Source organism: Streptopelia decaocto (assembly GCF_964273445.1).
Source record: "Streptopelia decaocto genome assembly, chromosome: 15".
In the NCBI taxonomy this organism is placed as follows: domain Eukaryota; kingdom Metazoa; phylum Chordata; class Aves; order Columbiformes; family Columbidae; genus Streptopelia; species Streptopelia decaocto.
The window spans coordinates 12,872,856-12,898,684 of NC_138670.1; the positions used below are offsets into that span (position 1 = coordinate 12,872,856).

Consider the following 25,829-nt stretch of genomic DNA (forward strand, 5'->3'; position numbering starts at 1 on the left):
CAGAAACTGAGTCTTTACAGGGTAAGTTAATGAGAGTAGGAAATTGCTACTAAAATTTTCCCCGCCTCTGTTGAAAAGAATCCCGGGGTGTCTAACCCAGACGGCAACTGGAGACTACAACTTAACGTGTCATTCAAAAGGCATCTGTGAAGTATTTGCCTTGACTCTGGATCTTAGAAATGAACTTCTGTGCCTAGGCTGGTATTTTTCAAACTTTAACCACATCTTTTTTTTGTGTCACATCCTCCAGTTTCCTTCTGATCGTTGTTTATTCTGTCGTCTGTGTGAAAACAGGAGCCTTTTTTGTTTGTAACTCGTGGTCATCCCACTGATTCATGCTCTGACATTCTTTGGGGTCTGTCACGATTGTAAGCAGAGCACCAGACACCTCGCTCTGGCAGCATGTGAATTCAATTAGAATTCAGTAGCAATAGTGAGAGTGTCTGAAGGTGGTGGAAACAGCATTCGTCGCTGAAAAATGCGAGAGTCACTTTATCCATTGTACGTGTCCAAAGACTTAAAATAATAATCCCAAGCCCTCTGCCTGGTGGATTCTACATGACAGAGGGTTTTTTAATGTATTCCTTGATACTATTTTTTAAACTGTGGTAGCTTAGAAGTTGGCTAATATTTCAGTCAGTTTAGGGAAAAACAAAGTCAAGTCAGTAGTTTTAAAAGTGCAGATCATCATTGTAGAGCCAGTGCTAATAAAAATTTGACACTATTTTCCATATGAGAGGGACTTTCCCTTCTTTTCGGAGGGAAGTGGTTAAAACAAATGACCATTGTGTATTCCACTTGAATCAGGAAGCCAAACTGGTGAGTGAAGTTTGTCTTAAAAAACGAGGATAAGCTTGGGTGGCTGGGAAGTCTGAGTTGGGTGTTATCTGATAGGGTCAAGTGTAGTTAAGATGGGTAGAAGTAGTCATGTGCGAAGGCCAACACCTTGTTGCTCTCCAGACTGCAGTCAAGTAACAGCATTTTCCAACCATCAGGTGTGTTTGGGAAGCTCTCTGCTTTAAGGGACCTAGAAGGTCTCCAAAGTGAGTTTTCTTTCCTCCTGAATTTTGGAGTTTAATCACATTGGTGTGTGAGGGGCCTTGGGGCACAGACACCTCCCTTTATTGGGGCAGAAATGAGCCCTTAGACTCGCATGGCACGTGTCTTTGAGTGTTGGGTTTCCACCAGGAGAAGATCCCTTGAACTAATGCAGCGAATAATTGCTGGCATACCAGCAATACGGTGAGAAACAGGCAAAGAGGGTCCGGGAGGAGACCTGCCCTCCTGGTGACAGGTGGCGTGAGCTGTTCAGAGCATCCCCTCGGGGAAGGGGGTTTAAAGGTGGCCAGTTTAACTGTCCAGATAACCGTTCAGGCCAAGATTTTCAGACCTAACTAAAGCAATTTGGAGTGTCCCAGAATTTGTATTTGTACAAGGATTTGAGAGTCAGGAAGTGCAGAATTCAGGAGTGGTACCCACAGGCACAAGCTGCTTTTGGAAATATTTATGAACCCATTACTGCTCATCATCTGCCTTGAACTTTATTCTTTCTGGTTCTTTGGTTATCAAAAATAAAACTCAGTTCCAACAGCACAGTTTTATTGGTCGTTATCTTCCTGACCTATAGCTCTGCAGGAGAACCAGGAATGAACGTATTAAAGGTTTATTTTTGTCTAATCGACAAGGGGAGATGCAGATCTGCCAAAAGAGGAGCTGCCGTGCCTGTCCAGGTAGAGCTGTAGCTGGTAATGGCCACGGCGAGTCTGTGACAGAGTTTTACAGATTGGAGAAAAAATTACCTGTGCTCAACTGGCTCGTTATCTGCAGTCTCATGATTGATGATACTTAGGATCAAATGAGAGGTTGCCCTTTCCCAGCAAAGCATCTCTGTACTTAATCATCCCGAGTTAGACACCAGCATGTAAATCAGCCTCCTCTGCTGGCTTCAGGAGGGTTTTTCTGATTGCATCAGCCAAGGATTCAGCCCAATGTGCTCTCTTTATGTGTCCTGCTACTTTCCACTGGCATTTTAGGGGCTGTGAAGAGTTGGGTAAAATAGGGAACTGCTGCCCATTGGTTTAGCTGATAGAAATCTGCTGATGAGAGTGGGGTTCTGCACTGAATTTAGGCTAACTTCTTGAATTCTTCGGCATACTCCTTTATCCTCTTGCAAATCCTTTGATGTTTTTGCCCTGCAAATTGATTTTGGTGAGCCTTGTCTTTGTGTGAGCAAACATGTTGCAGTGCACTGAGTTTGGAATGAAAGAGAATTAGAAAATAAGTAAAATGTGAGCATGTGGACGCCTCTGCAGGCTTTTATCTCCCATCAGGAAGCTGTGGGCTGAAGTTCTGGGGTGGTCCTGCGAGCACAGTCTCGCTGTACGGCGCAGCAGCCGTGCAGAGAGCCCTGAATTGCCCCTGACCGAGCCTGTGCCACAGCTGGGAACGGTGTGGCCTTGTCAGCACAGCACAAGTCCCTTCTGCCTCCCGAGGTTCTGGCTTCGTTAGCTGGGGCCAGACACTGTTGTGCTCCTGGATGCTGTGGGACGTGGGGAACGTGTTGACACTTGGCCTGGTGTGGACACGATCGGTTTGGATGGATGCTCAGGGCTGTCTGCGCGGACGCGCTGCCTGCTGCAGGCCTGCTAACCCGTGTGGGTTAGCTCTCTCAACGGGAGCTGTCTGGAAATGAGATGTCTGGGGAGAGGTTCATACCGAAATGTTGTAAATCAGAGGTGGGTTCGGCCTCCAAGGAGAGCCTGTCTGGGCTCCAGCTGCTGCTCCCAGGCAGAGACTTGGCCACTTGGCCACGTCCTCGTTCTCCGAGGGACTGTCAGTGATGGAAGCCAGCGTGACCCATCTTTCGCAGGTGACACATTGTAATATTGGCATGTTTGCCCGTGATCAGGGCCCTGTTGGTGCCCAGGGCCACGGTCACCCTGATGCAGATTCTTGTGCCTTTGCTGAACTTCCGTGTCGTCCGCGGCTTCTGTCTGAGAGTGAAGGTCAGCGCAAGTGGATCCAACTGCAGAATAACAGCTTGGAGATCAAGACCTTTGTTGTCTGATTTTTCCCAGGCAAACCGCTTTTAAAATTGCCAGGACAGAAAGCAGTTGAAGGGTGAAGCCTGCCATTTGCAGAGCAATAGGAGAGCATTTTTCTGTGGCAATGTCATTATCTTGAACTTTTGCAGAAAAGAAAGAAAAAAAAAAGCTTTATCTCTAACTGTCTATCAAGAGCTGTATCTGATGAGAAGTTCCCAGAACATTTTCTCCTCCAAAACCAGCTGAGGCTACACAGACCCAAACAATGAAGAGAGAAAGATTCGGAGATGAGCTTGCCCCGCTCCTTCCTGTGAGCTCAGGCCATGCTGGGAGGAGTGAGCCAGGGAGGTCAGGAAATTCCTGGCTTCTCTCAATTCACGTCAGATCCTTTGCTGTATCTTGGGGCCATTCATCCCTTGCATGAGTTATCCTTGTCTAGTGTGTAGGAAACAGTTTCCGAGTGATCTCTTCATTCGGAGGTGAGACCTGTCACCCCGCAGATCCGGGGAGATTTAACCCTTGCGTCCCTGACAGCTGCCCAGGGAAGACGTGGAGCTCCTGCACTGGCTGATCTTATATATGTTCATAACGTACATACGAGCAACCAGACTCTAGAGACATCTGCATAAATTAGAGTTGGACAGATCTAATGTCCCATGAGGGACTAAGCTGGGCAGCAGCCTGGTAGGCAGGAGTGTCCATCGCTTTTCATCTCTGTTACAACCCTGTGATCTTAGGAGGAAGGCTTCTAGTTTTGGGAGGTGTATTGGGTTGTGATCCAACAGTCAGAATGGCCGAAACAGCAGCATACAGTGTGATTGAGGGCCCTGCAAGAGGGTGTAAGGAGAGGGATTGGTTGTCTGTTTGTTTTTTCAACAGGTATTTTTGGATCCTTCATTAGTCCTTTAAACGCTGCAAGATACACGAGTACAGAGTAGGCCTGCGAGACTCCCATTTTGCGAAAAAGAAATGGCGCTGAATGTCAGAGCCGTTAACAGTGAGCTATGGAAAAGGCAGGGGACTGGTGGCAGTCAGCGATGTGTTGGCATGGCTTCCTGGGGACGAAAATGTGGCAAGTTTCCACAGAAGCGCCACAGAGAGTGTCTTTCATTCCTCCACCTGCGTAAATTTGCTTTCATGCTAACCAGCATGATTCTCCTCCGCTCGTGCAGACGAAAATCAGGATTAATTCCACTGATGTCAGTGCCATCGCTTTACTGGAAACTGATCTGAGACCGGTGCTGAGCCCTGCACCGAGCGTTCAGCCGCCGTGCCGCCTCCGCACAGTCACCGAGGTCAGAAGGGACAACTGGAGATCGTTGTGCCCAACTACCTGCTCAAAGCAGGGTGAGCTCAAGGAGGTTTCTCAGGACCTTGTCCAGTCAGGTGTTGAATATCTCCAAGAACGGATACTCCACAACCTCCCTGGACAACTTGTGCCAGGTCTTAGGGGGTTTTTGAAAGCGACAAGCGTTTGCTGTGCTATCGGATCATCGTTAGCTGCACTCAAATCACAGGATACATCAAGCACTGGCTCTCTCTGATTAAAGTTTCCGGATGATGACACATGTCCCCTGACACCTGAGGATCCTTTTGCCTTATTTCAGCAAAGTCTTGTATCTCAGTCCTTATTCTTCTGGTGGGCTTGATGGAACTGGATTTCTTTTGACATAAACGCACTTCTGAACTTGTCTGGATAGCTACAAGGTACCAAACTAAACACTCCGTGTCCCTGACAAAGGGAACTCTTCTGAGGGCATAAAATTTGCCAAGCGCCAAACCTCAGCATGGGGCAGGCCGGGGACAAAGAGGGACACGGTCGAATGCTCTTGTGCAATTTTAGCTTTTCTACATAGGATGCCTCGGGAAGCAAAACACATGTCAGAAGAGCTGTAAATTTGTTTCAATTTATGCTGGGAAATTTTAGCTAGAATACGTGGGGACGCTGGGGATTGAAAGTAGCAGAGCACAAAACTAGGTCCTGATTTTGTCTATCTAAGAATAGCAGCGTAGCTGTGGTCTGCTCATTCTGTTTTGTCCACCAGTCTGCCTTGGGAAGGCTTTAATCTAAGTCTAATCTATTTTTAGCCTGATATCTTCTCCAGACAATGTGCAGCTGTCCTGTTAGTTTTATGCCAGAAATTAGTAACACTTGTATGATTCACAAGTTAGCTGTATTTTTTTACCGAAAAATTCTGTGGCTAAGTATTACTTTCTTACACGTAAAATAGGAGATGCAAACTCACTGTGTGCTCATGGTTGTGACCTAGACCCAGACCTAGGCCTTGGACTAAGGTCATGGGTCTGTTCCCATCCTTGCTACTTGATCTGGACTTGCCCTGGTGTCAGTGTCGTCCCTGGGCAGGATAAACCTTGTCCTGTGGGCTTTTATAGCACCTGGCTCGTCAGTGGAGCCGAGGGCCTGTAGTGGTTGTGTAAGACAAAAACCCAACATTCATGCAGTGCAACCTCTCCCATTAGTTATTCTAAATGAAGCATCCCAATACGTGGGAAAAATTAGAATTAATCGGCTTTTGGAGGCTTTGATTGTATGTTTAGTCAATGGGAGGGATTTCCTGCTTTTCACCACACCGTTTAAAAGGTTTACTTTCTGGTTCAAGTCAAATAAACATACGTAGGATCTGACTTAATCCCATTTAGAACAACAGCTCTGGAGAAGAAGTTTGAGTGTTTGGTTAAGGATGGGACCTGGAAGTTGGACTTGGGGTCTGGGTTCCTACGTGACCTTGTAGCCGGGCAGGGGCAGGACAGGACATGTTGGCTTCGGTGAAATACCTCGCACAGTTGACATCTTATTCACTCGGCAGATGAATAGCGCTTATCTTGAGCACTTGATGGCTTGCATGGATGTTTTTACTGTTCTTGGTTTCCTGTTGGGGGCTCGTGCTGCCTGTGGTGAAGGGCAAGAAAACCGGGAGAGTCGCGGTGGATTGTGCATGAGCAGCTGCTCCCTGTGGCTGGTTCTCCCACCTCAGAACTATCCCATCCATGCAGAAAATTTAGGAGGAATAGCAAAGGGGTAAAAACCTGATTGAGCAATTGTGCTGCGGAAGATCTGCTCCTCAACAGAGGAAATAAAAGCACCAGCTCGAGCTGATGCTCTCTTTGTGCGGTTTGGGCTAAAACAGGAGAGCTGCCTTTTCCAGGTGACCGGGGATCATCGCCTCACTTTATTGTATGGCCAGCGGGACAGGGCGCAAACCCTGCGGCTGTGTTAGCACCGCAGAGGTTTTCAGTGCGATGTTTCCCTGCTCTGGGCCCTTGACTTCAAAAAAGGAAGCAGACAGGTTAAAACGGTGCCAGGGAGAGGAAAGTAAATAAGTGCCTCAGATGCCAGTTTGAGCAGCTGGATGTCAGGTCAGGAGTGGTAACACAGATCCACTCATCACTCTTTCCTCAAGCAAACCCGCCTTGGGCAACGCTGGAAGTTTTGTCAGCCTGAGCGTGCCGGATGGAGGAGAACCTGCCCAGCCCACTTTGGCACATTCTTTTCTCTGTTTTTATGGAAAGGAAGTTGTACTTTCTGCATTAAGCAATATTGTGTTGCTCATAATGAAGAGGAGGGAAGAGGGGCGGAAAAACAATTAGAAACACGATAGAGAGGCAAAGTGAGGCTGTTTCAAAGTGTTTTGCTGTTAATCCGTAATCAGGGTTATTTCACACATTAGAAAGCCCATTGCTATGTAAAGATTACCGAAGCCTCATACCAAGGTCAGAGAGAAAGCAAGCCTTGATGACGCGAGTGGGGAATTCTATAATGACCACAGCTTGTAATCTGGAGACCTTGTGCTTGTCTGCGGGATGCATTCTGGAATATCTCTTTATTAACTCCTTGTTCTTTGTTAACTCCTGCTTCGGCGACAGGATTCCTCATGTTTTACAGTGGAACTAAAGTAAAGTACTCCTGCTTTGCAGCAGGAACTCGGTTAACACGCTTTTCCCTCTTCATTCACCTTGTTTTCATCCAAATGAACTTTCTTTTGGAGGCAGATTTGGAGCGATGTGCTGTGGTGTGTCCCTCCAGCTCAGCCCCAGCGAGAGCAAGAGAGGTTACATTGCCAGACTGTGCGCTGTGTCCCTTCTGGGTGGGCAACAACACACGTTAGTCTCTGCAGCTCCAGATTATTATTGTAAAAATGCAAATATGTTATGTGATAACGAGAATAAGTGAGTCTGTCACTCGGCCCAGCCAACGCTTCAGCTGTTGTTCTGGCCGTCCGGCTTTCTGTGGTCTGTCTGAAGTGCCTGTGCCATTGACCCATTTTTATTCTAACACGCACTTATCCGTGTTTTTAACCTTTTGGTTTGTAGGCCCCTGAATATTTTGGGGCAGGTTTGTGTCTCTCTAGAGGGAAGTGAATCCTCTTGGAATAAAGCTCACTTTGCTTAGTTATTTTTTACAGCCTCACAGGTAGTGTTTGAAGTCTGAGATCGACCACGTCGTGTTGAATTTCCCTGATGCAGAGGTACTGTGTGTCTCCTCCTGAAAGGCTGTTGCTAGTAACTGCAAATTTGACATAAGTGCCCCCCCTTCTTATACATATTTTGTGATTATCCAAGGTTGCTGAAACAGTTTGTGCCCTATCAGCTATTATATTTCTCAAAGGTTTCCTTGCTCCTGTTGTTTTCTGTCGGCGATGGGCGGATGGGTGCTGCTCCTTGTGCCACCAAAACCATTCTTTGTCCCTGTTGCTTTCACAAATCTCACAGTCCCAATTCCATCCAGTATTCCAGTTTTTGTTCCTTGCCTAATTGCTTTGCTGGAGAGCAGGATCACACAGAACAAACCCAAGAGGATCCAGGAGAACACATGGTCGTTTTGGAAGTTATATTCTTGACTCATCTAGCAGGAGCCTGTACCGTGAGAATGATCAGTGTCTCTGATGGTTCTTACAGATAAGCTGCCTGAACCTTGTGTTTAGCCAGGAAGAGGTAACAGGACCCGCGAAGAAAAGGAAGGTCAGCGAACCAGAGAAGCTGCTTCTGGAAGGCAGGAAATGATGTTCATTCTGACACACAGAACATGTTGGAAGGTGTGAGTTTGCATTATCATCTGACTACTAAAGACCTTTACTCCCTTCCAATATTTAACTCTTCCGCGCACCGCCTGTATTTCTGCGTGTCTGTATGTCTAGTGAAAGCTCTGGGTTGCAAAGGGACAGCAAGCCCCAGAGTTGTCGTAATGGTGTCAACCGCCAGCACTTGTTTGATGTTCTAAAGTTGAGGATTTATGATTCCATGTGAATGGTGTCTGTGTGCTTCTTTCTCTCTGTCTCCCTCACACACCCCCCTCCCACTGGCTAAATTTCCCCTCTGTGGCTGGAGCATCCTTTGCCAATATGTGATCAATATTTAACGGCACTGTTTCAAAAGGAACTCTGAGTTACCAATGCCAGCAAGCAACAAGTCTCATGATTCACTAGATTGTGCTTAACTTCATCCTATCTGCTGTTTCCGGAGCATAGATTTTTTTTTCAAGAAGGGTTTTTATCTATATTGAAAACAGAGATAAAGAAATCTATACACAATTTCTGCTGGTGCTGACTCTGCAAGTAGTGTTGCTATGACTATGTTATCAGCTTATTCCTAAAACAGCAACCCACTGTGTACCGAGGGGCTTAGACATTGTACGATATAATTTGTGTTGCAATACACCACATTTAGAACATAACTTTCACAAAGGCACCTTGTGGTTGTAAATACAGGTAAGGAGAACAACAGCAACAAAAGGAAAATAATCTGTGCCACTTGGAGCACAAGTGCTGTGCTTTGTGTTTGCAGGTTGCCTGGCAGGCCCTCTGTCAGGACCTAGTGGTTAATACTAGAGTGGGAGGAGCAAAATGGTCTTAATTGGTCTTAGACATTTTATAAAACACATTCAGGGAATAGCCTTTGCGTTATTTTATACACACCACAACAGTGATATTGAAATATTAAATGGTGAAGAAGGAATAGTCGTGCACCTTCTTCCCAACGTCGTGTTGATTGCTCGAAGCGGTCACTTGTTCCGGCGATGGGGAAATAGAAGCACAAGAATAGGATGCAGTGATGTGCCCGGCGGTGTAGCACATCCCTGGCACTCCAGATGTGCAACAGAGGTGTTTCAGGACAGGACTTGATGACCAGCAGTGGGTTTGGATGTAGGGTCTTTCTTTCATGGTGTATGTCAGATGGCTCCATAGAAAGCAGTGAGGATCACTTGGAGGGTGTCTAGGGCACCTGATTGAAGGATCTTGGCCACCAGCGCTGTCACTTGGCACACCCTGTCACCATTAATACGGTGACGTCCTCTGCTGTGGCAGCACTTAAGTTTGGCTCCAGCGATCAGGGATCTTCCTCGCTGCTGAAACAGTGATCTTGCCTTGGCTAGAAAAAACTACCAGGAGGTGGGGCGTGATGCATCTCTCTTCTGCTTTTACTCTACTTGGCCAGAAGGATTTGAAAGCCAGAGTGGCTGACTGAGTAGAGATAATGCTGAAACAGAAACCCCAAGATGTTCAGCTGGCCTTCTTTTCCAGGTAGCTGCGTAGTACAATCCCGGTGCTAATAGCACAGCTGGCCTTGCTTGGCGCAGGGTAGGCAGAGCACCGGCTGTCCGGTTCCATGGCTTGATGCCTGTTTCACAAAACTTGTAGAATGTGAGAGTTCTCCATTTTATCCTCGCTTTCAGTCCTACGTTCTCACTTTTGCACCTGTGGCCTAATAAGCCAGTTTGTTCACATGCCAGAGCACATCGGGAACCTTCCTTCTGCCCAGGTTTTGTAATGATATTTGCTCTGACGCCTGCACATCCACACCAGGCCCGCGTTCCTCCCCGCGCAGCGCGGCTCCAGACCTGCCTTCACCTGAACGCTCTGCCCCGGCCCTGCCAGAGCCCGCAGCTTCCGTGTTCCTTCAGCCCACGGCTCCCGCCTGCCAAAACCTCCTCGTGCCGGTGCCGCGTGTGTCTGGGAGAAGGTCAAACGTGTGTGCGATGGTGGCTCCTCCAGCGAGTTGGTCTTTCTCCTCCACGCAGCACTGCAAGGCTCGGGTGCGTCCGCCTGCTCCCTGCACATGGGACGGTGCAAAACGTCGTGTCCCACAACGAAAGTGAAGTAAGCGCTCTTGTGTTACCACATAGTAAGAGTGTGCGCACAGACACCACCGAGTAAATCCACAGCTTAGCTGGCTTCACGATGCCTCAGGTCTTGTAGCCATGGCCAGAGACTCACTGTCTCACTTCACATTGGCTTCTAAACAGCTATTTTACGGTAATGACTTTTAGTCATTTTCATTTCAGGCTTGGTTAGAAATAAAGTAACTTGTCATGAACTGCCACAGTAAGCGTCTGATTTTTCTTTCCCACAAACCTGTGGTTACCATCAGATTCTAAGAAAAGTCTTTCCACTGCAGATTGGAATCATATAAGCCACTTACACATATCCTTTTATTTATTAGCAATTCTGCTTGGCTAGCTAAAGGTAAAAAACCCTTTTTTTCTGGTGTTTCAGTCGCATTTCTAGTTAATACTCATTAACTGACTTAATGTACGTTACACATCATCAACCTGATTCACTCCTGACATAAAACAGAAGCAATTCGTTAGTAACGGTCCCTTGCCAATTAGTGAACTAAATTACGTTTGAACAATTTTCTTCAAAGATTCTCCTCCTCCCCCCTGCATCGTTTGGCAAGTCCCCTGAATGCTTACAGTAATTATGTGCGTGCAGTGAAAGGAGACTGTTACCTCTTAAACCAAAATAAATGAATATGTGATCTTTGTGCTAATGTAACAGTGAGTAATACAAAGAATCGCAGACATCCTCCCTTTGATCTCCCAAAGATACGAACAGCAATTAAGATTACAAGCCGCTTTAACAACCAGAATATTGGGAACATTCTGTGAGGGGAAAGTGAATGCTTCACAGGGTTTTTCAGAAAATGGGTGAAGAAGGGGAACCCTTTCTCATTTATCGCGACCACAGGCTTTTTAATAGATGTAATGTGGATATCCTTAACCTGCCGAGCCACAAACAGGTTGGCGGCGCTTCTAAAAATCGTTCCTTGTTTCTGGGATAGTGTTTAGCAAGAAGAGTAGTATCTCTGTTTCAAACTGAAAGTCAAACCGAAGTCAAACGGAAAATGCATTGTCTCAACCACATCCTTAAATACCCTGTCCTTGACAAGAAAATAACCCCAGCCCCTGGTACTGCACCGTAATCTTATTGACAGGTGTCAACATTCGTTTTTCACCTGAAAACAGGATTCTTTTGGGATTTCCACTGCGGCGTGTGATCTAGGAAATCATCTGATCTGGTCGCTGCTGCTTTCGGTTTTGGGAGGAGAGCGGAGAGAAGAAATGAAACACAACCCGGGAGTAGGAGAAATGAAGATTCTTTCACGCTCGAAACAGGAGAGTTAGAGTTTTGCCACTGGTTTCAGTGGAGCGTGGAGGGGCCTCTCTCTATGGTGATAATATAAAAATCATATTGTAACCCCGTCCCAATGAGCTCATTATTTTCCTCCCATAGATTTCTGAAGTGTTACCAGTGGAACACCTTGGCCATACCTTGCTATCAACATGATTAGACATCAACCACTATTTTTACAAGTATAATTCCAACCATAAATCTTTACTTGAAGAGCTGTTCCGTGAGATTACCACCTCGGGATTTTGGCTGGGACTTTAATTTTTCGTAGGTTCTACATTCTTCCTCTTGAGTCAGCAGGTGAAGTATGTGGTTGTGGCCGCTGCAGCGGAGTGCCCGTGTTTGTCATGCCACCGGCTCACCGTTCTCGGGGGCCAAGGGCCTCCTGCCAAAAGCATAATGTCACCCCACTGGAATCCCACCCACTCGTGTCGCGGGGCAAAGGCTTTTTTTTTGTTAATGGGTGAGTAAAATTTCATCAGGCTTTTGTTGTCATCACGAGGGAAGTAAGAGGGATTTGCATCTGAGCTGGCACATTTTCCACAGCCCGTTTCCAAGGGTAATTGAAGTCAGGCTGGCACGTATATCTTTCCTTTAAGCAGAGGCTGAGATTCCGAAGCCTCACAGGACTTTTCCATAGGAAACGCCGCCCTGGGTATCTGTGTGCCAGACGTGCCCCTGTGGCATTTCCCGGAGCATCAAGGACCTACTGTTCTAATGCAGAATCGATTGCCGCCTTGGGACGCCTTCTTAATACCTTGCCATGGAGTTTGTCGTTTATTTGCTAGGAAAATAGGAATTAAGATACCCAGAAAAATACGAATTACAGAATCACAGAATCCCAGAATGTCAGGGGTTGGAAGGGCCCTGGAAAGCTCATCCAGTGCAATCCCCCCATGGAGCAGGAACACCCAGATGAGGTTACACAGGAAGGTGTCCAGGCGGGTTGGAATGTCTGCAGAGAAGGAGACTCCACAACCCCCCTGGGCAGCCTGGGCCAGTTAAGACACTCTAGTGATTGTATGGTCTGGCTGTAACAGAAATAACACACCTGTCCCCATTCTTTGTTTGTTTTGGAAGGACTAAGGAGTCCCTGTGTGTGTCTTGATGGGGTTTTTTGTCTGATTAGCTAATGGTTTAGCTCTACATTTGACAGCTCTTTAAGGAGGGGATCTTTGCTGTGGAGGAGCCATACCCTGGAGCGTAGTTCAGGAAGGTTCAAGGCCTTTTGCTGCTGTTTACAAGAAAGTACCCAAGACCTGTCCTGGAGAACCTGAGAAAGCGCTCACCGGTGGGAGAAGGGTGCTGTGGTAGGCAAATACCGGTTTCTTTTCCAAACCTGTAATGATAACATTATTTTCTTACTACTTGTATTTCTTTACAGGACGTGCAGTGGGGGGATGTTTATTCTGATGAAAGTCTAGGCTTGATAACAGGAAACCAAGTCCTTTGTGCAGTAAATTGACCTTGAATCACACACAGCCTTTTTTTTCAGTGACAGAGGGTAAGACTGTCTAAAACACAGGAAAATGGTGTCTCTAGAAAACAAAGTGGCATTTTGAGTTGGCTAGAATCTACCCAAGCCTTTGCCAGCCTCGGAACCGTGAATGTCAGCCCGAGCAGGTGCTGGAGATGCAGCCGTGGGTCAGGGCCTTGTCAGGAGAGCGAGGGGGACAATTGCTTTTTGTACTTGAACGCTTCTTCTTAAAGTTCAGTCTAACCAGTCAACTGGGAGTGCGTGTCCCTGTGGGTAAGGCACCGCGCTGGGATGCAGGAGGCCCCTCTCTGGGCCCTGGCTTGCAGTGGTGTGCTGAGTGATTCCCTCCCGTCCCCTCTTCCCCCACGTGGAGAGCTCTGGCCTTTGGGGACAGGAACCCTGAGCCCTTGCAGAAGCTGCCATTACAGGGCTTTGATCTCATCAGATGCCTCCACAGCATTAATAAAACAGCATCATGGGACGCAGTTCCATTAATGACCAGTCTTTCTGGGGTGGAGGTGCTCAGCTTACATGCAAAAAGAAATCTATTTTTCCCTCCAGCTGTCCTCTGCTGCAGCTCTCCAGATCCGGCAGCTTCCCCTCACCATTTATTGAGGGCTGGATCTGGTTCAGTTACTTGCCATCGGTCATTCTTGCCAGGCTATAAGATCAGGCATCAGCAGAGCTTTGGTGACCCCTCGCTGTGTCCCCTAAGCAGAGACCTGGGAAAGAACAGCACAGGTAGCTTGTGACCCCTCAACTACCTGATTATTCTCCTAAAAGCTTAGATCAAGTACATTTTCATTGGGTTACTTTTCAGACAGATACTTTCCCTGATCCGACTCACCCTGCGGCCAAGAGGTGGATGGAGAATGGTGACAACAAGCTCAGGGGCCATGGGGCAGGAGACACCGTCCGTGGAGGTATTTACAGGGTGTTTAGATGAGGTTCTCAGGGACATGGGTTAGTGCCAGAGTTACGCTAGGTTATGATTGGACTCGATGATCCTGAGGGTCTCTTCCAACCAAAATGATTCTATGATTCTATGACAAGGACTCAGGTTTTGGCACCGACCTCCACGTAGACCAACTTCAAGCAGGACACTGCAGCCAAGTGCCCAGCAAAACTCCCCCCAAAAATCTTGGTGTTATTCCATGGCACAAGGGTTCTGAATCAGTGCAGGCTCCAGACGTGTGGAAGATCTTGGTAAGCACGACATCTGGACAAAGCTGCCTGTACACAGCCCAACATTTCCTTCAGCTTGTGCTTGTTTGGCTGTTACCTGGTTTCCCTGCTGATGCACTGGAACTACACTGAAGTAAAAGAAGAATTGGGCCAGTTGCCTGACAGCACTTAATTTCTATTTTCAAGCTGCTGCACACAGAGTTTAACCCAAGGCTTAGGGCAAGAATATATATTAAAAAAACCCAAACACTCTCAGCATCTCTATACATTTTGGATAAGGCCAGATGCTGCTTACTTAAAGTATGGGGAAGCTTCGTGTGCTTAAAAGCTTTGGGTGACTTGGAAATCGGACCCACAGCCAACCCACAGTGTTTCTGCAAGGGAGGTCCAAGCGCAAGCAAAGATTTGATGCAGATGTGTCAATGATTTCCTTTAAAAGAGATGTCAGTTAGTAAGTAAACTTGCCATGTCGGTGGCGTTTTGGAGGGCCATTACCTACTTATTTTCAGAAATTATTTAGCCGATTGGCTGGCCGGCTTCCTTTTTCCCAGGCTGTTTGAGAGAATGTAAGAGCTGAGCTACTTGGCTACAAGAGATTTTCTTCTCTGAAATTGGCAGCTGCTCATTCCGGAAGAGAATCAGCATATTTGGCCACTGATTGCAAAGGAAAAGGGAAAAACCATTATTTTTCCATTTCGCTTATTTAACTATCCAGTGGGAGACATTGACTCTATTTGGGTGACCCTCATTGCTAAGGCATTGCTAAGGCTTCCCTCCTCTGCCCTTCTCTTGAAAGTAGAAAATAAAAATATTTAGCTCTCGAAAGCGCATATATTCTCCTTGGCTGGATTAGGAGCGAGCGGGTGCCAAGTCTCTAAGTGTATCAGGCCTTACACAGCAGTATATTCAACGTCACGGCTTCATGAGTCAGGATTTTCTGTCTGAAAAGGATCACGTCAAGAAACCCCGGACAAAAAATTCCCTATAGCCCAGCAACAGCGCTGGCTGTGTGAGAAGCTCTGTTAGGAAAGAGAGCGAGATGTGAGAGGCAGATATTTCTGCCTGGGCATCCTTCCACGTTGGACAAAGGAAGGACTCAGTGACTGTCAATGAGGCTTCTCATGACTCAAGTGCTTCCATAATTGCTCCTGGAGCGGAGTGTGTGAAACTCCGCAGACCTGCGAGACCTGCTGGGAACGCCAGCCGTGGGTTTGCTGATGTCACCGCGCCTTTGGTGCCGTCACTCGGGTCCCTCGCAGCGCCGTGGCCCTTGCTGGGGCTCGCCGTGGCGTCACCTCCGCGCGTTACGTCACGAGGACGTTGCTGGTGTCACCGGCGGCCCCGCGTGCATCACTGCGGCAGGAAGCGCTGCCCGTGGGCAGACTGGGATTTGTCACTGTCTTGCAATTGGTATTTCCTCCGTTTTCTGACGGTAATTCCATTAATCCGTCCGTACTTATTTCATCCGCGGATCACGAGGCCCTTTGCAAAGGAGGGTGAACATCTTTGTTCCCGCTGTAAAGAGGGAGAAGCTTAAATTCAAGCTGGAAGTGACTCTCCTGAGGTCACACGTCTCTGCCAGGAGTGATGTGGCAGAGGTCTCAGTTCTTCAAGGTGCTGTCATCAGATGCTTATCTGGAGTTTCTGATGTTGCATAGACTTCTGTTAAGAATTTCCTGTGTAAATCTGCAGTATTACTAGAGAGCCTGGTGAAACAGGGCTTTGGGAAACAAAGCTTTTGCTAAATTCAGCTCTTTGCTGATGCCATCTCACTTTCACCTTTGGTTTGCACCTTTGCCATGTGTTCTGGTGACATTTTATACTTGAGGGAGGCATCTAAGAGGCATCCCTATAGGGGGATGCTTTGCTGAAGCTGAAACCCTCTCTAATGGTGTATTCACCCTCATTCGAGGTGCTTGAGGGGTTTAGCTGAAGGCCAACGGCCCTAAATGCCGTATTTGGTCAATGAAGAGAGATCAGCTCTTCCCCAGGATGATTCAGAGCAGAGATGGACTCGTCTTCTGAATCACTCCGAAGGAAGTCTTTCATCTCTCTTTCTCCGTTATCCGTGGAGGGACGTTTCCCCGCTAACGTTGGTTGTTGAATGAGCTGGTGTGAATACCCTGAATACCCGTCCACATCACATTGTTCTTGACTAGCAAAGCCCGGGAGCTCGCTCCTGTGCCCTTGTATGGGCTGATGAGAAGTCAGATTAGTTTGCATTTGTGCACCTTCCTCTGGAGCATCTGGTGTGTTACTGGGGCACAGCCTGGCTGGAGGGGTTTAGGTCTGAGTCCTTTGATCTAAAATAAGGTTTAACCATCACTTACTGGTGCAGGAAGGAGGAGGATTTTGCTGGCTTCACTATTTCTGCAGCCTTTGGAGAAACAAAGAGTCACTTTCTGTGGGTTTGGTGATGGCGGAGATTAGAGTTGATCCCCCTAAGTCCCGCGGTGCACACAGCATTCCTGGAGGTGTGTAAACCCCGCAGTGTGTGTAAATCCCAGCGTTCCTGCGAGAGGTGTGTGGGCCGTCCTGCTCCTCGGGTGGGTGCGAGGCTGGGGAGAGGTGGGCAAGATGCTTTGGCACATGACAGCAGAGCAAAGATGGAGTGAAAACGTATGGAAGTTCATGGGTCTGAGCTTTGGGTTGTCTTCAGGTGGTTTTGGTGACTCCCATTCCTCAGAAACTCAAATTTCTGCTGAAAAAAATGACTCACAGAGGTTTTATAGGAGTTGTGCCGCACTTGAGGGATGGATTTTTGAACCTTATCTACCCGCATTTTCTGAAGAAGATAGTGATGAAATTCCCCCAGCTCCAGCCTTCTCCTGCGCTGACCTAGTTAAGCCGAGGAAGGAGGGAAAAACCTTCATTCTTGGGGGCCCACCTGCTCTCTTGCTGCCGTTCCCACAGCCAAGGAACATACCTTTGCTGAGGAAACGCATGAACAGGCAGCTCTTTGCGAGGAACTCCAGCCGTGTGCGTGGGCCGGGAGGAAGAGCGAGGCCAGCCACAACAGCTGCCCCTCCGCTAGGCACGGCCTTACAAAGGAGCCCTGATGCCGTCTGAGTAAGAGCGAATTCTTGAGCAAAGCGAGGGTGCAAGTCTGTTCTTGGTGGGAAGTTCCTTCTCAGAAACTCACCTGGGGAAGGAGAAGGGGGTTGTGGAAATCGCTGGGCTGCGTGGGGCCACGGCGGGTCCAGCCCTGCGGCGGTGGCTTCTCTGGGATGTCGGGAGCGAGGTCACTCTGTGCCCTTGGGCTTTGGGGCCAGACGTTTTACCCTGGGCCATAAATGCACAAACAGCTTTGCAAAGAGGGAGGAAGACCTGGGATTTCCCCTGACTCAGGTGCCCAAGCTGCTCCGCTCCCCAGTGCTCTCCCATCTTGAGTCAAAGAGGAGAAGCTGCCTTGCTCTTCCCATCATCCTCACGGCAGTTTTCCCGTACCTAAAGGGGACCTATGAGAAATCTGGAGAGGGACTTTTTACAAGGGCACATAGTGACAAGACAAGGGGTGATAGATTCAAATTGAAAGAGTGGAGATTTAGATTAGAAATTGTTGTCCCTGAGGGTGGTGAGAACCTGGCCCAGGTTGGCCAGAGAGGTGGTGGCTGAACCATCCCTGGAGACATCCCAGGCCAGGCTGGACGGGGCTCTGAGCAACCTGAGCTGGTGCAGATGTCCCTGTCATGGCAGGGGGGACACTGGGGGAGCTGGGAAGGTCCCTCCAATACAAACCATCTGTGATTCTATGACCTGGGCACTTCACTGTGTCCCCGTGTCGAGGGTGGGCAGCACCAAACAGCTTCCTCTGCTTGTTTCCCCTAAAGCAACAGCAATTCAGGGCTCAGAGAACTGCCTGAGCTCCAGGGAATGACAGGGCTCCCTCCTACCCTGCTCCTCAGGGCTGCCGCTTGCTCCACGTTGACGTGTTTCATGCTTAGGCCAAAATTCTGGGCTCTAGACCAGGCTCAGGGCCTGTGCCAGCCCGTGAGCAGGTCTGGGTGTCTCCCAGGACGCTGCAGCCAGGGCTACGGGCTGACCCACGGGGCTGCGCTTGCATCTGCCATCCATGGATGGCACATCACCACTGGCTGGCGTTTTGGGCTGGGACAGAGCATCCCCCGCTGCCCGTCCCTCCCCAAGGAAGCGCCTTTGCAATTGGGAGCAGCGGAAGCGGCGGCCACACGTCCAACCCCTCCGGGCAGCGGCGCAGCCACCGCCAGCCCCGGGCGGCCGCGTTTCCTTCCCCTCCGGCTCCCGGGAAGGGAACTGCAGCGCCTGTGCCCTCCGGCGCTGCCCCACAACGTACCCATCAGCAAAAACAGCCTTGGGGTGCTGCGGGGGCACCCCAGAGGCCTCGCTGGCTGTTGGACCAGTCCCAAAGGAACTTCGCAGAGGTTACCCCAAAAGGGGTGAGCAGCAGGGTCGGGGGAGCGAGGGAGATAAAAGGGGGAGTGATGAGGGCAGGGAGGGATGGGCGGGGAGAGTTATTACCTCAGGTTATTTTTTTGGAGGAGTTTGGATATTTCTAAGGAACTGCACTGCCTGTGTTTTCTGCCCAGCTGTCTCCCTCCTCCCCTGCGGTTATGAAAAGATGTTTTTCAGCCAAAAAATGACTTGGTTCTCCAGCCCCTCTCCGCGAGCCTTGTGACACTGCCGTTAGCGGAGGCAGCGTGGTGATCGGTGCTCAGCGCTTTCCCACAATAGCCTGGACACCGCTGTAAGGAAGCCAAAAAAACCTTCCGGCTCCAGATGGGATTTAGACCAGCAACCCCATTCTGCTGCCTGATTTCAACCCCTCACCCTGGATATCTCCAAGCGGCTCTCGCCTCCGTCTGCTTGCAACCGAACCGGTTGCACATCCTGGCCGGGAGGTCAAGCTTGGGAGAAAGTCTGTGGAGCTGGGAGATGCTGTGGTGAGCGGCTCCTCCGCCTGCTCTGCATCCCCTCCTGCCTCGTCCTGGGCTCTGCGACGGGCAGCAAACCCAGCACATCCCCAGCAGGGACGTGGGAAAAACTCCCCTCAGCGCCTGGCGCTGTGTCGAAGCCCAGGGTTTCTTGTCCCCCCTCCACTGATGGCTGACACCCACCCCACCTTTTCCAGGCGAGGCGAGCGCCGGGCTTTTCCATCCTCTCCGGCAGGCTGTGCTTCCCACGCTGGCCGGGGCTGCGCTTTCTTGAAGTGTTCGGATCATCCCGCGCCAGATCACGCTCATCCCTGCCCTGAAACCTGCGGGCACCAGCCCCGCTTCCCACCGCTCTCCCATCCTCCGGCACCGTTTTGGTGCTCCCCATCCAGCTCACACCCTACACCTGTGCCGACACCTTGCCGTCCCCTGGCGTCACCAGTAACCGAACCTGCGCCCAGCGGTTCCCTGCGGCTGGATGCCGTGTGCCCGTGGGGACAAGGGCGGCCGCTCTCCTCCCGGCTGGCTCCGGGCGCTCGGTGCGCAGCGCTGGCGTGCAGGCAGCTGGAGGAAATCAGAGGAGCTGGTTACAGAAAATCTGGGCAAAGACAAGGGAAAGAAAAAAAAGAATCCTGGGACCTGGCAAGATCCTGTGCAAGTTTCCATGAGAAATCCAACGTGGCCATCACTGGCCCGCGGCCACGCTGGAGCCCGCCCAGGCCTCTCCCGGGGTCCGCGGCACTGCCAATGCCCACCCAACCTTCAGCCGGGTCCCGGCCAAGCCTGGTCCTGTGCCCGCGGCTCTGGCGGCTCCGCCGGCCCCTTGTCCCAGCGCCGCCGGGAGGGGACGGTTCCCAGGCGCCCGGGGAGCCGCCTGCCTCTTGTTGCTCCCGTGACATATTTATTGCTATCAGTATAGTCTTTTAATTTCCTTTGTTTCAGAATATCTGACGGCGCAATTAAGAAGGCCTGGAGGGAAGCGTGTGTGCTCGGTCATCAGCCCTGCGGTTACTGTCTGTCTGGAAGCGGCGCTGGAGCCGGGCTCAGGAACAGCTGCCAGGCTTCCAGGCTTGTTTTCATTTTCTGAGAGGTTAGCTGAACGCCCGATGCGAAGAGACACCCATACACGCCCAGAAACCCCGCCACACACACGGAGCCACACGCACACATACGGAAACACACACATAAACACAGATGCAGGCCGACACGCAGAGACATAAACAGACCCATGCGCGAAACTGGCCCCGGGGACGTGGGATGGGACCCACGCTATTGATTTTAACAGGTCACGGCGCAGCGGGACAGTGATGCCACCGGCTCATCGTGGGGAGCGAGGAGCCTTTTGCTCTTTGCATCTCCCAGCTGTGAGGTGCAGCTTGTTGTGCCCCAGCGAAGGGTGAAGGGCAGGTCCCTCCCGCAGCTCGTCCCAGACCTTCTAGGGCAAGAGCCCGGTCATCATAGCTGTGAATGGGCTCATCAGGGGCTCATCCTCCTGGGCTCAGCTGCAGGGCACGCATGTGAAGATGCACCTGGGGTCCGGGCTGTGCAGCTCTCCATGCCGAAACCAGGAGCCCGGTTGGTCCCCTCTGCCAATGTGTGCTGGAGGGGTTGAAGAAATCTTCAATATCTGCAATATCTGCAATATTAATTGCAGCAGGGTTAGAAAGAGAGAGAGACTTTGACTTTGCCCTTCAGGGGATGGTAGAACCTGGTCCTGGAGGGGCTGTGGCTCCCGGTGCCCTGGGGACCAGTGGTGATGGGGCAATGGGCAGTGGTGGTGATGGGGATCAATGGTGATGGGGTGATGGGGACCAGTGGTGATGGGGATCAGTGGTGATGGGATGATGGGGACTAGTGGTGGTGGGGACCAGTGGTGATGGGCCAATGGGCAGTGGTGGTGATGGGGATCAGTGGTGATGGGATGATGGGGACCAGTGGTGATGGGGACCAGTGGTGATGGGGACCAGTGGTGATGGGGTGATGGGGACTAGTGGTGATGGGGACCAGTGTTGATGAGGTGATGGGGACTGGTGGTGATGGGGACCAGTGGTGATAGGGTGATGGGGACCAGTGGTGATGGGGATCAGTGGTGTTGGGGTGATAGAGACTGGGGGTAATGGGGTGATAGGGACCAGTGGTGCCAGCATAATGGGGACCAGTAGTAATGAGGTGATGGGAATCAGTGGTGCTGGGGCAATGGGGATGGGTACTGCTGAGGTGGTGGGGACCGGTGGTGCCAAGGTGATGGTGACAGGAGGTGCTGAGGTGATGGGGACCAGTGGTACTGGGGTGGTGGGGATGGGTAGTGCTGAAGTGATGGGGACCAGTGATGAAACCAGGGAGAGCCCCTGCTGCCCCACATGAGACTGCCAGACAGCAGCACCCAGGTGGGGTGTTTGGCAGCACCGAGGTGGGGTGAGCACATCTTCCGCATGGAAAACCCCATCCCCGAGGCCGGCAGGCATCTCGTCTCAGATGCCAGGAGGTGATGGGCTTCACCCACCCTGCGCTGCCCTCCCTGCCCCACAGCCATGTACAGAGCCCACGTGGGAAATGCCAGCCTGGGAACAACGTTTAAAAAAGTAAGCAGAAATCTTTCTAGGAGCAGGCAAGCTGAGTTGGGCGTGTTGTTCCCGGCAGGTTGGTGCCCCGCGGCGCCCCGGCTGCGGAGGAGGAGAGTCTCCGGTGGCTGGTAAAGCTGGGTTCACGCTGCAGCTTCCCCGCCGCCGTGGGGGCTTGTTTGGGGCTTGCTCCTCTCCAGCTCCTGTCTTCACAAGACCTGTAGGAACCTCCTATCTCTGGAGCCTCGGGCCCTTAGTCAAATGTGGTTGGCAGCCGCAGGCGCGCACACGCTCGCCCGGCGGGATCGCACGCACACCTTGTTTTCTTGGGAAACGAGACTCCAAGAACCGGTCGCTGGGGAGAGGAGAGCGTGACCTGTGCCAGGTAGCACTGTCCATGCACTTCGTTTTGCTGCAATAAGTTCACATGTCAACTGTCCTGGCCCTAAAACGTATCCTAGATGTGGCTAAAGCGGGGGGAGACGCTTGGCATCCCTGCATCGAGCTTGGCACCCGGGTGAGGGAGAGCTCAGCGGGGATGGCAGGACGCCCATTGGGGACGAATTGCTGCCCTGATGCTGCTGGGGGCTGGGCGTCCCAGCGGTGGGGCCCGTTGGGGTTGGGTAAGCTGGTGCTATAGGTGCTATAGGGACAGACATCCCCCCGTTTTAACTGGGAGCGTCTCCCCCTCCCCCATTGCCAGTGGGTTGGAGGTGGGAGAGCAAAGAGCAGGTGGAGGCTTCAGAGATGGGCAGATTCGGTCTCAGTCACAGCCATTCTCTTCTGCCATCTCCCTTTAACATTGAAAGAAATCTCTGCTTTCCATTTTCTCTGTTTCTCCAGGAATCTCCAGCACCTTTGCTAATTTTCTGGCTTTGCCTTGTTGGGATATAGGACAGCAGGGGCTCCTCTTCCCACGGAGCCACGCTGATGGCACAAAGATGGCACAACTCCTTCGCTCTCCGGGGCCGGGGTCCACAAGCTGTGGCAGCAGGAGGGGTGTGGGGGATTTCAGCGGCGGGTGCCCCCCAGCTGGGCCGTGTTGTGTCACCAAGGACCCCAGGGAGCTGCCGCAGGTCCTGCTCGCTCCTGGGAGATCTCCTGAGATCTTCTCCTCCAGCCCTGATTATTCCCATCCCCAGCCAGGGGCTTTGTACGCTCAGACCATCTGATATGCCTTTGTCCAGCAGATGCACCTCAAATGGCTTCAGCCCCGCAGGTACGGCCACGTTTTGGGCTCATGGTCTGCAAGGGAGACATAGACCCTGTCACATAGACCCTGGGCAGAGATGGAAGAGCTGGGGTGTTCACTCCCTTTCCGACACCGCCTGCTGTGTGCTCTGCACCCTGCGTGTCTGCTTGGGGTGCCAAGTGCTTTATCGAGGCTCCTCCATCAGCGGCAAGAGCCCCCGGAGCTGCGGAAGCTTCTCCATCTTCTGTTTGAGGGCGATAGCAGTGCTGAGATAACCCCATCAGATACCCAGGCCCTGCGCATCACTCGCAGTGAAGGACAAGGCAGCACGTCCCGTCCTCAATGGAGAGCGATGGAGAAGGGTCCCCTAAGCCCGGTGCCCGGGGGTTCCCCATCAGCCCCAAACTGGGGTGCAGCAAGGAGAGACCCGCGGGGCCTGGATTTGACCCCACTCCAAGCTCACCACGAGACTTAAACACTTGCTTAGCAAAGCTGCCGACAAGAGTCTTGGGGGACCGCTGGGGATGTGTCATCCAGCTCCCGAGCCAGCCCCGAGCTCCAGTGGTGTCACACAGCGAGTGGCTGCACCGGGGGGTCCAGATCCGGCCCCCATCCTCCCCCTGGCTCTTGCCGGCCCGTGCCAAATCCCCCGCCGGGCACGGCGACGACTCTCAGAGCTGGGTCCTGCGACAGAGGTTGCGTTCATCTCGCCTCCAGCCCATTGTCTTGTTTATTTGTTACGGTTGGTCTCCAATTAAGACTTTGAGCCGTTCGGGGCAAGAACTGTTTCTTCCCATGCGAACGTGCGGTTCCCGCGCCGCCGAGCTGTGATGTGGTTGGGGACCCGCAGGAGCATCTGCTATTGCAGCAACAGTGCCCGGGGACAAATGCGTTTCAGATGGACTCGGCATTTCTTTCCGTGCTCGGGCCGGTGGCCAGCCCGAGATGGTGAGGAAGAGCCGCCGGCCGGCCCTCTAGACGCGATGTTCCCTTCCTCGGAGACCCGCTGGGACCTGGCGTGGGGCCGGAGGCCTGCCAGGGACATCGTTACCGGCAGAGCACCATTCCCGAATATCGAGCCCTGGGGGCACCTCCCGGATGGGGAAGGGGCTTTGCCATGGGCACCAGTGGGTCCGACCCCACTCAGGCGGACGCAGGGGCAGGTGAGCTGCTCCAACCCAGGTGTTTCAGGGAACGGCCCGAATGCCAGGGTGACCCTGGTTGGGATGTGACACTGGCCCTGAGGACGCAGCACGGGGCGCTCGTGGGGGATGCGGGGCTGAGGGTGCCCCAGCGCCGCACCTGCGGCCCGCGGACGGCAAGTCCGGTCTGGCCGGTGGCCGCGGGGCAGCTGTGCGGACCCGTCCGGCCGGGTTGCGCGGCGTCAGTCAGCACATGATCCGCGCCGCGGGGCCAAGGGCTGAGGTCAGTCAGTCACACCCAGGCAGCGGCACTGACTTCACCGTGGGCAGGAGCAGCTCCTCACGTACCGAGCTCCCCGAAGGCAGCGCTGACCTGCCGCTCGGGGCCGATGGTCAGACCGCTCCGTTATCGGGGCGCGGGCATCGCTCCCAGAGCCCCCCCTGGCTCTTCCCCCAGCCAAAATCGTTCCTGTGGTCCTGGGGCCGAAGTGGAATGGCTCAGAAGGCTCTGCCAGTCCCGTGGGGGAGGCCGGGGTGCCGGTTCCCCACGGTGCTCGCCGTCCGGCTCGCGGGGCTGGCTGGTTTCCCCGGGCGCCGGCTGGGTGGGATCTGCCGCTGGCTGAGGTCACCAAAATCCCTTTCCATGTCCCTGGGTCTGGGACGGCCGCTGAGCACGGGGCAGCGTGTCCTGGCTCGCAGGAGCCGGGGCCAGGACACCAGCCGGGGCCACCTCCAGCCCCAGCCCCGAAACGCCAGGGGAGGGCGAAGGATGAGGTGTTTGGATTTTTAGGGTCTTATCCACACTTCAGCAGGCCCCGTGTTTCCAGGGAAGGAAGAGTTAATCCCCCGCTCGCTGCTAATGAGCCTTAACTGGGAATGACCCGACCCCAGGGAGAAGTGAACCCATTGTCCTCGCCTGCGTTTGACTGTCTTCCAGGGAGACTCATGAAACGCAGAGCCCGGGCGTGAGTTCCCAATTTATGTCAGGAGGCTCTGATTTATTCTATTTATTTATTTTTGCCATCTGGTTGAGGAGGGACGCTGAACACAAGCGTGAGAAATCCAGATGTGCACAGCTCCTCGCTGCTGCGCGGGACCTCGTCCCCCGCTCAGCTCCTGGCCCTGCCGAGCTCAGCCCGATCGCCTGGCCACTGTCACCCCCAATCCTCGGGGACAGGCTGGTGACACCCCTGGGCACCCACCGTGTTCCTGCAGGGATGACGTGTGGGTGTTCAGACACAGATGGGCTCAGCCTGGACACCCAGCATGTTGGTCATACGGTGGCCTGGTGGCGATAGCCATTACTGTGGTGGACACCTGGGTGTCCCCAGCTGTGGGGACACGGTGACCCTGCAGCTGCCGTGGTGGCACCACCTGCTGCATGGCCCAGCCCTGTTTCATAGAATCATAGAATCATTTTGATTGGAAAAGAGCTTCATGATGCTGGTCCCAAACATGATTCTGGCCCCAAACATGATTCTGGCCCCTCCGAGGCTGTCACCATGCTCACCCCTGCGTTTTTGGGGTCGTACTGGTTTGGGGACAGCTGGTAGCACGGTGCAGGCTGGAAACGCACCCCACAAACGGGCTGTGACCCTGGGCACCCTCCAGGATGGTGGCACAGGGGACACCCAGGGTCCCTTCCCTGCTGGTGGGGTGGTGGTGAAAGCCACACCGTGCCCAAGGGATCAGGGATGTCCCCGGGTGCCTCCGCTGCGGGGCAGGGAAGCTGGAGCTGTTTTGGGGCTCAGTCACCCCCATGAAGGGACAATGGGACTGCAGCTGGGCACCGCCTCTGCTGTCCCCGTCATCGCTGCTGTGGCACGAGGCTGCCTGCGGCAGTGCCGTTTTGGGGACAAACGGATGCTGTGAAACCTCCTGCAGGAGCC

General features: G+C 52.1%; 1 protein-coding gene across 1 annotated transcript in view; it reads left to right on the forward strand.

Moving 5' to 3' along the window:
- HORMAD2 (HORMA domain containing 2) overlaps positions 1-22,763 on the forward strand; it is a 36,034-nt gene extending 13,271 nt beyond the window's left edge. The window contains exons 12-14 of the mRNA XM_082066047.1: positions 7,962-8,098; positions 19,988-20,135; positions 22,450-22,763. Of these exons, the coding sequence (XP_081922173.1) occupies positions 7,962-8,066 (105 nt within the window). The 3' untranslated portion in view covers positions 8,067-8,098; positions 19,988-20,135; positions 22,450-22,763. The remainder of the gene's footprint in view (positions 1-7,961; positions 8,099-19,987; positions 20,136-22,449) is intronic.
- The last annotated feature ends 3,066 nt before the right edge of the window (positions 22,764-25,829 follow it).